This window comes from Jaculus jaculus, chromosome 3 (genome assembly GCF_020740685.1).
Source record: "Jaculus jaculus isolate mJacJac1 chromosome 3, mJacJac1.mat.Y.cur, whole genome shotgun sequence".
NCBI lineage: Eukaryota > Metazoa > Chordata > Mammalia > Rodentia > Dipodidae > Jaculus > Jaculus jaculus.
The window spans coordinates 183,466,265-183,478,625 of NC_059104.1; the positions used below are offsets into that span (position 1 = coordinate 183,466,265).

General features: G+C 53.5%; 1 protein-coding gene across 9 annotated transcripts in view; it reads right to left on the reverse strand.

The window, feature by feature from the left end:
* Nucleotides 1-1,415: 1,415 nt before the first annotated feature.
* The window catches only part of Plekha7 (pleckstrin homology domain containing A7), a 212,180-nt gene continuing 201,234 nt past the window's right edge, over nt 1,416-12,361 (reverse strand). For 7 of the 9 annotated variants that reach the window (XM_045146616.1, XM_045146621.1, XM_045146623.1 and 4 more), the window contains 5 exons: nt 9,393-9,548; nt 7,033-7,166; nt 6,164-6,306; nt 4,461-4,571; nt 1,416-2,652 (listed from right to left, as the gene is read on the reverse strand). In XM_045146616.1, the coding sequence (XP_045002551.1) occupies nt 4,471-4,571; nt 6,164-6,306; nt 7,033-7,166; nt 9,393-9,548 (534 nt within the window). In that variant the 3' untranslated portion in view covers nt 1,416-2,652; nt 4,461-4,470. The remainder of the gene's footprint in view (nt 2,653-4,460; nt 4,572-6,163; nt 6,307-7,032; nt 7,167-9,392; nt 9,549-12,361) is intronic. The other 2 variants (XR_006636347.1, XM_045146617.1) reach the window with 2 other exon arrangements.

Sequence of the window (12,361 nt, forward strand, 5' to 3'; positions counted from 1 at the left end):
TAGAATTAAGGTGTAGGATCAGCTGCAGAGGCACATTGCGCTCCCCTTGCCAAATGTAATCTCATTGTTAAAAAGTCTGCTTGGGCCGGGCGTGGTGGTGCACACTTTTAATCCCAGCACTCAGGAGGCAGAGGTAGGAGGATCGCTGTGAGTTCGAGGCCACCCTGAGACGACATAGGGAATTCCAGGTCAGCCTGGGCAATTGCGAGACCCCACTCCAGAGTGTCAGTCAGCCAATACTTCCACAGATGGCCTTTCTTACCTCAGGCCACCACAGTCAAGCCCTTGAGGGGTTGAAAAGAGCCAGGCCACACTGCCTCCCGCACAAACACAGCTGGTGTGCGCCTTTTCTGAACCACAAGTGCTTGAGATCAAGGGAAGGCCTGTCATTCTCTGTAGGCTGAAATTTGAACTGTGAATCTCCAAAAGCAGTGTATACCTCCGTCCTAATGGAGAATTCTGTAAATAACAGCCACATTCCCTCAAACAGGGCTATCGCTGTGAAACAGACACTGAAACCAACAGTTTGAAACCACTGAAGGGGTTCTGCTGAGAAAATGTCTGCAGATGGCTCCCCGGTGGGGTGGGTACTGCCTCTGTGGGATTTTTTATTTTTTTTGTGGTGGTTGCTGTTACACACAGAATCATCTCTCCCTGCTTTTATCTGTTACAGCAACATCTCCAAGTAATTTTTAAAATGAGAGACACTTTTTTTTTTTTTAAATTCAAGATGATCAGTAGCTTAAAAGGCAGCCACAGCCTCTGTCCAAAATGCCTCGGAATCTCCTTTCCCCAGCTTGAAATACTTAGAAAGCCACTGCAAACCTCAGATGCTCTTCTTGGCATGGAGAAAACCTGCCCTAACAACAAACTTGGAAACGCACACACTCTTCGACCGAAGAGGCCTCCTGCCTTCTGTTTTAAGCACACATCACAAGTCAAAATGAATTAAATACAAATCCAGTTTGCAATGGCCCATCACTAACCCGCCTCACTGGAACGAACAGCGGGTGTGTGGGTTGGAAGAGGGCCCACGGCATCCCATGCTGGCTCTGACTGGATTGCTGGCCAAACCCGCCCCATAGGAGTGGGCAGCCCAACGGCTCTGACTGCAGTGGGGCCTCCTTCCACTCCAGTGCCAAGGCGCTGTCTGTCAGCAGCAGGGACTCTTCATAGGTGAGCACAAGTAGAATGAGAGCTGGCCCTGGGGAGCTCTGAGAAATGACACAGGTCACTGTGAAAGCACACATCAAGCAAGAAACAAGGACCCAGATCAAGTTAATAGTTTAATCTGTACATCACATTGTTTTTTTGCAAACCATTACACTTTTATTTAAATTAACTTCTTCTTGCAAAATATTCATTTCATTTTTTCCAACAAAATCTTACAAAGGCAAAAATAAAATCTTATTTTGGCAAATGTCAAGGAGTTGATACTGGCAGCATATGGAGTTAGTTAAAAATAGACAGCAACTTCTAAACATATTCAAGATTTTTTTTTTGAGCAAAGTCAAAGACAAATCATCATCATTTAAAGTGTGGCTCCACACAATAGAGGGTTGTTTTTTTCCTTTTAAACATTGTTTCCTGTATGCAGAATGTCATGAGACAACTTAAATAAAGGACCATAAACACTGTATCTGACTTGGTAGCCTTCACCCCATGTGGGGCTGGAATCAATTCCAGATCCTGCCAGCATGGCCTGCTGGAGTCAGGCACACTGCCTCCCTCCTCCCTGGTCCATGTCTTAGGGAAGCTGGCTCAGGCTTCTCCAGGGCCAACAGCAAAGGTTCCCATCACTGCCAGGCTAGAGAGGTGGCATATGCCAGGGGCCCGAGGCAGATGCTGTCCAGGGTGGAGTTTATTGCTATGTTGCCATGACATTGCTTCCTCTCCATTCTCTGCACTTCAGCGTATTTGCTTAAACCAAAGCAAACAACTTTTAACTTTTTTTCAAAGAAGAGTCCTCTGATGAGGGAACCTCCTGGGCAGGTGGCAGAACCCAAGGCTTTTGCAAACACTTCCATGAGACCAGAACCAAGGGCCAAGTGCGGACAGGCCCCATGGGCCACCCAAGTGGAGTTTCGCCCAGAGCCGCCGTCAGGTCAGGGAAGCGGAGCGCTGCAGTCCGGGCCCCTCTCTCCCTGGACAGCGCGCCAATAAGCCTTGTGCAGGGGTCATGGGAAGCACATCCTCCAATCCACCTTTGCCTGAGTTCATCGGCAGTGGGCCCAGCAGTTGCCTAAACCCACGCCCTTCTGCCATCTCAGTGGTACCTGAATCTGTTTATGAGGCTATAAAATCCTATGTAGAGGTTCACCTTTCCAGCCACTCAGCCTTTGAGGTGAGCATTATAAAATAAATTCTGGTTCTAAAATACAGTACAGTTTACATCAGGTATCAAAAGTGCCTGTGTTGTCTGTAAAAAGGAGTGTCAACTGGAACCAGTGGGTGTGTGTTAAGATAGAGTCTGCGCTCAATGCCGCATGGTGAGTGAGCTCTTGGCCCTCTGCTCCAGACAGAGCCCTGCTCGGCTGGAAAGGGCTCCATGAGGGCAGAAGACGCTGTCCCAGGAGGAAGCTGGTTTTCACTGGGCCCCTGGCTCCAGGCTTGTCATCCACTCTTTGGGTCATGGGTCAGTCACTGCCTGGGCTGGCAAAAAACACAGCAGACAGTGAGGGGCTGGTGCACTTCTGTTGGTGTCTGGGGAGGAGGCATGTGTGGACACACGACAGCAGATGGCAGACAGACAGCAGGGCGGGGGCTCGGGCGAGGCGGCCGCTGCCAAGGGACCCTCAGCTTCTAGAGACCCCAAGTACTGGGCTTCACTTTCCTTCTCCCTCTAAGAAGTGTACCAAACATGCTGCTTCCTAAGTCAGTTCCCTGAGTAATGGGGCAAAGGACCTGGGCCAGACGCTGGGCCCTGCCCTCCATTCATGAAATGACTGAGTGATGGCCTCCATGGGCCTTTTTTTTGTTTGTTTTTGTTTTTTTGATTTTTGAGGTAGGGTTTCACTCTAGTCCAGGCTGACTCTATAGTCTCACGGTGCCCTTGAACTCATGGCAATCCTCCTACCTCTGTCTCCCAATTGCTGGGATTAAAGGTGTGCGCCACAGAGTGACCTAATGATGCTGTGAGTGGAAGAGGCATGGATGTGTGCTGGAGACAGCATCCAACCCTTGAAAAATCTGGGGAGAGTGGAGACCCTCTTGCCCACCCTCTATATATCTGAGCCATAGTGTGAAGCCATTTAGGTGTCCAGAGGGAAGCCACACCGGGTGGTGGCCATGACAAGCCCCTTACACAGGATGGAGCACTTCAGCTTTGCGCCTCTGCTCCACCCCTAGGGCCCAACCTCTGCCTTCCATCCTCAGGTCGGCTGGCTCCTGTGCTGGAGAACCCCCGTGTGAGGGCCTGTCACCCCAGAAGCACAAACCCTGCCCTTCACTTCACTCTTGTGCAGAAAGGGCCCAAGTGAGGCGGTGTGTGAGGGGTGCCGGAGCGCAGCGGCTCTGGACACAAAGGGCTTGGCAACAGACTGGGCCTCCTTGGGCAAGTCCCTGGGGTTTCTAAGTATGGCTTCTTATTTGTAAAATGGGAGTGGATCTCGTCACCGGGTTGTTGTGTGGGTCAGGGGAGATGTTCAGCACAGTGCGTGACACACAGGCACTCGACACAGTTTGAGCAGAAGCCAACGTTAGGAAAGAGGGGAGCCTTTGACCAGCTGACCGCACGGCCGACTGCCAGGGAGGGAAGGAAGGAAGCCCCTGGTCTGAGCCTCTGTGGTCTAGGCACAGATCTGTGCTTAGGGGCGGAAGCAGCCCAAAACCCATTCCTGACCCGCTAGGATCTGGGATTGCTGGCTTCTGTGGGCATCTTCCCGTGAGCCCGTTTCTTCTGGCTTGCCCCTCACTTTCCGGGTGTGCCAGGCATCCCAAAGGACTGAGGGTCAATTTTGCCAGGCCCTACACTTGCCTTTCTTCTCCCTAACATGCTCAGTGACTGGGTGCGCAGTCCTGGGCCTTGCTGCGTGACCTGGAGCGAGGCTAGCCTCTCACTGGGCCTCAGTCCTGTCTTTTATAAACCCGGACTCACAGTTCTTCCGTTCCTTCGGGTGAGGACCCCAAAGGCCAAGACCCGAGTTTCCTCTCCCCCAAAGGCTGCAGTGTCTGCTGTGGCCTCTGGCGTCAAGCTGCCTTAGGACAGGGCGAGGCCGATGGGTGCAGGTGTCAGTAAGGCGGCGTCCTGGACCTCACTAGTGCAGCACAGTCCCCAAGGCCGAGCTCTGAGAAGCATGTCCCACTTGCCTTCATCCAGGGGGGTCCCCCCAGCGGCCGCCGTGCCAACAGGAGGAAGCTGGAGCAGGGTGCCCTAGGGTGGGCTCAGCAGCAGCAGGGAGTGGAGGGGCATGCTCAGATAGAGAGCAGGGAGCAGCACAGGAGCCAGGCGGGGCTCTTACTTGGAAGGTGCTAGACAAAGATGTAGTGCCGTCCGTTGCTTAAGGGGGGGTAAGGTGGCGCCGTCCTGGAGGACAGGGGGCCTTTAGGCGGGAGGAGGGCCAGCTGCTGCGCTAGACGAGCACACAGGAATCAAGCAGCGGTTAGTCATCCGCTCCCGCACCACCGCATGCCCCGCTTGGCAGGGCCAAGTTGCCTGGCCCCACTGCCCCCTACGAATGACCTGGACTGCCAATGGTCCCCGCTGTGTCCTAGGGCGAGGGAGCAAGAGCAAGGACATGTGCTAAGCAGAGGTGGGGCAGACGGGTGTCGGTGGAGGGCTCATCTGCAGTGGGGGGAAGCCAAGCGTGAAGCAGGCATGGGGACTGGCCCCTGGGGGAGGGGCGGCCTCAGAGAGGCCCTCTCCTGCGTCCCTAGCCACAGGATGTCACAGGGGTCACTCGGCTACCTCTGCGTACAGGAATGAGGACAGCAGGGATTTCAGGTCCCATATAGCTCAGACTGGACCCTAGCTCACTGTGTAGGGCAGGACGTCCTTGAACTCCTCCATTCGCCTGCCTCCCCACACCCCCAGAGTGCGCGCCACCACACCCAGCTGCGTTCTTAGGGACTCCCAGCAGACCCTGGTATGGGGACAGAGACAAGGCCTCTGCTGAGACTCCGGCATCAGTCTACCCCATGCCTCCTGGGGTGATGGCAAAACCCAGCTCCCCACCCGACTCGCCAGGGCCAGTGCCACAGGGCCCTGCAGAGCCCGTCTTGGCCACTTGGATTAGAGGACTGGTACAAACCCTGGCATCACTTTAGTCTCTCTGTCCCCATCCCAGAAGGGACACACCTGATCAGGAGAACCACCAACACATACAGTGGCCTTTGCATCAGAGGAGAACCACCACCAGGGACTGGGAGGGCCGCCTCGGCAGGCAGGTGTGGGTGCAGCGAAGAGCCTGCAGTTCTTCTGCTTGCAGAAACTAGCTGTCCCCATTGTCTGATATAGGGTCTCACTCTGTGGCCCAAGCTGGTTTGGAACTCCCTATATAACGTGTGCTACTTCTCTTGGCCTGCTGATGCTGGGAATATAGGCATTATAGCCTTCTTATAAAACACACCGTGGGTTGGGGAAATGGCTCAGTAGTTAAGGCATTCGTGTACAAAGCCTAAGGATCCTGGTTCGATTCCCCAGGACCCAAGTAAGCCAGATGCACAAGGGGACACATGCATCTGGAGTTGGTTTGCAGTGGCTGAAGGGCCTGGCGTGCCCATTCTCTCTTTCTCTCTGCCTCTTCCTCTGTCTCTCACTCTCAAATTAAAAACAAACAAACAAACAAAAAAAAAAACCCACTGTGATGGTGTTCGGTCAAAGTGACCAGCAAAGCCCCACCTATCGAGTCCCTCTTTCTGGTATAGGACACTCTAACAAAGTGAGTGGCTTGACTTTGGAGACCAAAGCAAGGGGCCCAAGGAGAGTTCGAGGGGCCCACTTCTGCCTTGTCCCACCAAGAAATCCAAGCCCCAGTGGCTTTCTTTCTAAGCCTTGATCACTTGATTCAGAGGTAAACAAAGCCTTGAACTCTTTTCCCACTCACGACAGGCCATTCTCCAGACCACAGAACCTGCCCTTGACAGCCAACTTCTACTGACTCCGGGTGGGAGAGGCCGCGCGAGGCCTGCACTGGGCCCCGGAAGCTGGCGCCCATGGCCTTACCTGCCACCTGCTTGCTGCGCTGAGAAGCCTCGGAGGCCAGGGCATAGGAGATGTTGATGATGCGCTCCTGCTCCTGCAGCTGGGAGTCCAGGTCAGCCAGGCTGCTGCGCTCCTGGCCCGAGGCCGGCTGCAGGTTGCACATGCTGTGGGGCCAGAGAGCAGGTTGTGGGCCTTGCCGCCCTGGGCACTGGCCCCAGATGCAGAGGGGCTCCCTGGCCTGGCTGGGGGCAGGGTACTCAACACTGCCGGCATCACATGTGCACGCGCAAGCTTTCTCCCAGGACAGCACTCCAACTCCCCACTGAGTGCAGCTTTATTCGCCTTTTAGGAGGGCCACAGGCCTTAAGGGTTCTAGCGAGAGGCTCCTTATATATCCAGACATGAAATGGCTATCCTAGCTCTGAAAGGAAAGCTCATGGGACACAACAGTCACCTCCCAGGTCCAGGGAGGTGGGCACAGCCTGTAGGACCCTCAGGATAAAGCTGGGGCCCCCAGAAGCCTGTGTGAGGAAGCACAGGCCCAACCGCTTGGAGGCCCATCACTGGAAGTGGTCTCACCACGCCCTCTCCGCTGAGCTCACCTCCTCTTCTACACTTGCTAGTCCCTGGGGGGCGGGGACCCGGGAGATGCAAGGGCCCAGGTCAGGGACCGTCGGAGTTCTCTGGGGCTTTCCAGGTGGCCCAGGCAAGCTTTCTTACTCATCTGAGTACCTGCCTATCCATCCCGATCAGTGGAGCTGATCTGACAAGGAAGGCGTGGCAAAATGGCACACCATGTGCCAGCCAGGCTGGCTCAGGGACCCCATGGCTGAGTCACCACCCACGACAGGGCTAGTGGGCCGTCCAGACTTGGGCAAGCCAGCACTGACCTGGACCGGGTGAGGATGTTGCGGATCTTCTCAGCTTTTCGATATCGCGCCTGCAGTTCCTCAAGGCTGGGCGGCTCCTCGGGGTCCAGGTCCACATACCGCTCGGGGATGGCAACCTTCTCTGGCTTGGCCAGCTAGAGGGAGTACCAGCAGGGAGGGAGGTTCAGGTGTTTGTTTGAGACCAGTTCTCCCATCTTCTCCCACCACAAGGAGGGAAACAGAGTCCACAGAGGTGAAGGAACTTGTAGTTTTCTAGAAGCAGGATTTGAGCCTGGCTCTTACAGCGAAGCTCCCATTCTTCCTGTTGGCTAGTGGGCCTCCCACAGACACGGGGAGGAACGGGCCAGCCAGCAACACGCTGCCGCTCTCAGGAGGAACACACACCCGGTCTGGGCCACAGAGAAAGCTCAACTGACTGAAAAGTTAAAGCCAACAGTACCAGGACACGGGTATTCCTTCCTTGGTTAGCCCAAAGTGTACTATTCACACCCAGGGCTCAGGCCATCCTGGCCAGAGCACAGTTCTCAGAAGGCCAGGACTCCTTACGGCTCTACCTTGACTCCCCGAGTCTACCTCTCCACTTCCACTTTATGGAGAGCTCAGCCTTTGCCCACCTCACCCAAGGACGGAAGTGATTCTCTAGCTCTGCAGCAACACAATGCTGTCTCCCCTCAAATTACCTGGAGACTCAGCCCACACCCGCCCCTTTCCTATGTGACTTGTGCCAGCACCAGGCCAAAGTCCTGACTAACCCCTAGTTATTGCTGACCCATTTTCAAACACCTCCCAGCGCATCTTCAGGACACAACCCTGGGCTGGCGGGATGGCTTAGTGATTAAGGCATTTGCCTGCAAAGCCAGAGGACCCAGGTTCGATTCCCCAGGACCTATATTAGCCAGATGCACAAGGGGGCACAAGCATTTGGAGTTTGTCTGCAGTGGTTAGAGGCCCTGGCATGCCCATTTTCTTTCTTTCTCTCTCTCTGTCAAAACAAAATAAATAAATAAACACAACCCTAACTAGCCTCAAAGTGTCTCCTTTGTTCTCAGCTAGGCAGCTCTGATTCCAAGGCACCACGGCATCCGACTACAGCCAGGCTGCCCTTGCCCTGGGCTGCACTGAGTTCCTCTGCCATTCCCAGCGAGGGCAGATCGGGAGGAAGGAAGCAGATTACATTGTAGCAGGAGGGATTTAGGTTAGAGATAAGGAATGACTTTTTCTCGGGCAGGCAGGCCAGTCAGAACACTGTGGGCTATACTTGCATTGCCAAGACAGTGCACAGAAGTGTCTCTGCCAAGGCGAAAGCACATACTGTCATGGTTTTAGGTGCCAGAGGCAAGGTCTGATGGCAGGGAGCTAGCCTTGTTGGCAGCCAGAGCCCCAGCAACTCCAAAGGGACCAGTTTACCTGCAGAGCACTTCTGTTGTCAGAGACCCCCCCCAAGAGCCTCTAGTCACTGGCACAGTCAGCTTATAAATGGGTCTGTCTCTGTCCCTTCAAACCAGGAGGAAGGAAGAGGGCTTGCCTAGCACGTATGAGGGGCTGCATCACAGCAGCACGCGCGTGCGCGTGCGTGCGCACACACACACACCTACTTACCACCCTCCCTCCCTCTACAATAGCAGCAAAAGCCACAGTAGGAAGGCCCTGGGTACAGGGGACTGTCCGCATTAGACCTGTGGGGAGGTTAGGGGTGTCTGACATGACCTACCCTTTACATGCTGAGAACGTATGCCCTTGTTCAAGGACACTTCTGATTTATTTAGCACAGTCTTCTGCAGATATTTACAACACACCTACTGAGCATCAGCCTCGTACTGGGTATACAAAGGTGAGCCAAGCAGCTGCAAACACCAGCCACGGGCTTCAGGAGACCACAGCTGTCTGTAAGAACCAGAAGCCCTCTCTCTCTCCCTTGCCTTCCTGGGCCTGCCCTGCCATGATGAAAACAAGCCACCAGAGGGCACCAGAGGCACTCAAACAGGAGCCTGCTTGGGTCCTGGCTGAAAATGACAGCTGTGATTTTCAAACCTACCTTAGTTTTTCTTTCCCTTAAGACATCCTGACCCACCAGTTGCAAAGTCCACCAGGGAACATTTTTCTAGGCCAACTGGGATCATGTTGAGTCACTTACTCCTCACCACACCTACTTCACTGTTGAGGAAAGTAAGGCACAATATGCTTCATAAACATGGATGGAAACAAACATCTGGGCTCCTTTTACTGTGTCTTGGCATCTATCCATGCATGCATCCATCCTCTTAGGCCACAGTAAAGTTAAGCCTTGGCCCCTGGGACTTCAGGTCACTAGGAGCCCAAAGGCCCTACACTTTGGGGACAGGAAGGCAGCCCAGCCTCACCTCTCTGCTGATGTCCAAGTCATAGTCTTGAGGTTCCAAGTCCAGCTCCGTGACAGCTGTGGCCTGCACCTTCAGCCAGCCATTTTCCTCTTCCTTTCTGTCCCCTGGCACGGCCCGTTCCAGCAGCTGCAGGTCAAAGTCCTGCTCTCGCTTCCACTGGCAACAGAACAAGAGGGTTAATTGCAGTCACTCCCAGACTGCTCAGAGCCACGAGGGACCCCTTCCGGAGAGACCGTTGGGCGGATCTGTGACCTGGGAAGCTGCTGCAGCAACTGTGTGTGACACGCAGCACGGCCTCTGCCGCCCACACGGCCAGCGCCACACAGCTGCATCTCTTCTGATGTGCGGCCCTGCGAGCACAGGCAGCTGGAAAGTTGAAGCTCACCCTGTCCATCGGGATCCAGAAAGCTCCTGCGCCTGAGCTCATGAACCCAAGGCAACCCTGGTCATGCACCTTTTTCCTTTTTTCCTTCCTTCTTTCTTTTTTTTTTAAGTTTTGTAGCCCAGGCTGATCTCAGTGCTCCTCCGACCTCAGCCTCCACAGTGCTGGGTTATGGAAGTGTGCTGCCTTGGACAGAGCTCAGGAGCATAGACTTGCCCTTTCCAGTGCCCACGGCCCATCAAAAGCTTTTTGGCTCAGGGACCTCCCCACAGGTCTAATACGGACAGTCCCCTGTACCCAGGGTCTTCCTACTGGGGCTTTTGCTGCTATTGTAGAGGGAGGGAGGGTGGTAAGTAGGTGTGTGTGTGCACGCGCATGCACGTGCTGCTGTGATGCAGCCCCTCATACATCAAAAGCTTTTTGGCCATATGCCTCAGGTTCAGAAATGATGGAAGAAACAAGTCCTTCATGGTCCTGCTAAAGTCCTGGAAGAACCAAGAACCTCTCTGCTGGGCATTCGCAACAGAACTGACTCAAGTGAGGAAACGGAATGAGCACCCCATAGTGCCGGGAAGGCTCCAGCCGAAGCTCGTTGGAGTCAGTGAGGCAGAGAAATTGCCTTCTCTATGGTGGTATCTATTTGGAACATTTTCTCTAAACTAGAAAAGAAACTAGATCACATAAAATTGCAATCTGAAGTAAAATGCACTGTTCCAAAGGATCCAGTTTGTGACCAGCTTCTCCACAGGGTGGAGATCTAACCCATGAATCTTAAGACCCAAATGTGACTGTCAAGCACCATGATGGCGTCCTCTGAGCAAGCGGCTAAAAGCAGAGTAAAGACCTACATTCTTGGACTCCCACCCGGGGAGCCCCTCCCGTCCCCTCCACCTCATAGAGCCTTAGAGGTCACAGATGCTTCACTGCCTCCTCAACTTTCTGCAACAGCCCAGGCCCGTAGCCACACCAGCACCGTTCACCCATCCATGCACAAGCTCTCAGCACTAAACCAATGCCACCGCTCCTGGGTGACTGAAAAGGATTAGGCAGTTGAAATTCAGGTAGGAATGCAATGATCCACAAAGACAACACACATTTTCTTACACGCTCACAAGTGCTCCAAATAGAGACACTTCCTCATTTAAACCCAGCCTGATTGTTTCCACAGACAGAAAAAGCTCACTGCACTCTACAGACAGCCCTGGGGGAAGAATTACGCCAATCCATCAGTGTTAAGCAACAAGTTTATTGGCGTCAATGAGACTTACACAAACCTTTGCTGTTGTTTTCAGAGAAAAATTACAAAGATTTCAAGTTACTATTTTGAGAAAATCTCTACATGAGACATTAGACTGTAGGTAAGTGCTACTCCAAATGACATTTGCTTATAATGCTGAAGAGTTACTGAGTTTGTAGCTTTTAAAGACTTGACTTTCTTGGCTCTTTCCCTTTGGTGTTTGAGCCTGCTCCTGCCGAGAGGCCTTCTGAGTCCACAGTTCATTGTACTCACCATTCAGGTTACTAAGTATCAGAAACACAAAAGATTTTCTGTATGGGGTTGCATGATGGGACTGGAGGAATTAAAACCAAACAGCCTCAGACAGGGCAGAACTTATCCAGATGTGAACTCTCTCAAGTTAGTGTCTACCATCCAGTGTAAGGCATGGATTAATGTATTCATAATGCCCAAGCCCTCTAGTCAACAACTGTGGTCGTCAGGTAGCAGTTTGGCTCAGGCTGGGAGACGGCTTTTGGGATAAGTGTATTACGAGTCAGTCGGCAGGTGGCAGAAAGGTAAGTCACATCTGGGGGTGCTTGCTAGGCTAGGGAGACAAGAGTTGCTATTACAAGCCTGGTAACAGAGCACAGGCCAGTTAGAGAAGGCTCAATGCAAATCAGAGTGTCTGTAAACACCATCAGGCAGGGTTAGAGGCGATGAGCGGCAACGCTGAAAGCAAAAGAGCTTGTGCAATGAATTACTGAGAGAACAGTCGGGCTAGAGGGCTGGGGAAACATGGGGTTCCAAACCCAAAAGTCAAATGGAATGCTTCCAAAAGTGACCTAAGGTGGCTATGGGCAGGGCAGCGCCGACCACGGGGGCAGCACCGGTTCCCCAGCACTCCTGGGCAGCTGGGGCCTCAGCACCGAAGGCTGTGGGAAAGAAACTAGCAGCACCTCAAGGTTGGGGGCCCAGCCCTCAGTCACTGCCTCCCTCTGCTGCAGCAGCTGCTTGGCAGTTTGGGAAGCTGGTTGCTTGCTTTGCATATCTCGTCATCATACCATTCACCATCTTCCTCCTCAATTCCTTGAACCTGATACTCCCAAGTCCTTAGTTCAGCTGAGAAATCCAGCAAGTCTGCACAACTGACTGGAGCTTTGGCCTCAGCTGTGAGGTCCTCCATCGTGCTATGGTTCTGAGTCACCCTCTGACCAGCTCACACATGCAGCCTGGGTTGTGGACCAACAACCCCACGGGATGTTCTTTTAACCACCTAGGTCAAGGAATGACCTGCTCACCCAGCAGGTGCGGTGCCTGTCTTGGGGAACTCAGGAAAGCTCTATCCCGTGTTCCAGCCCCGCCTGCCTA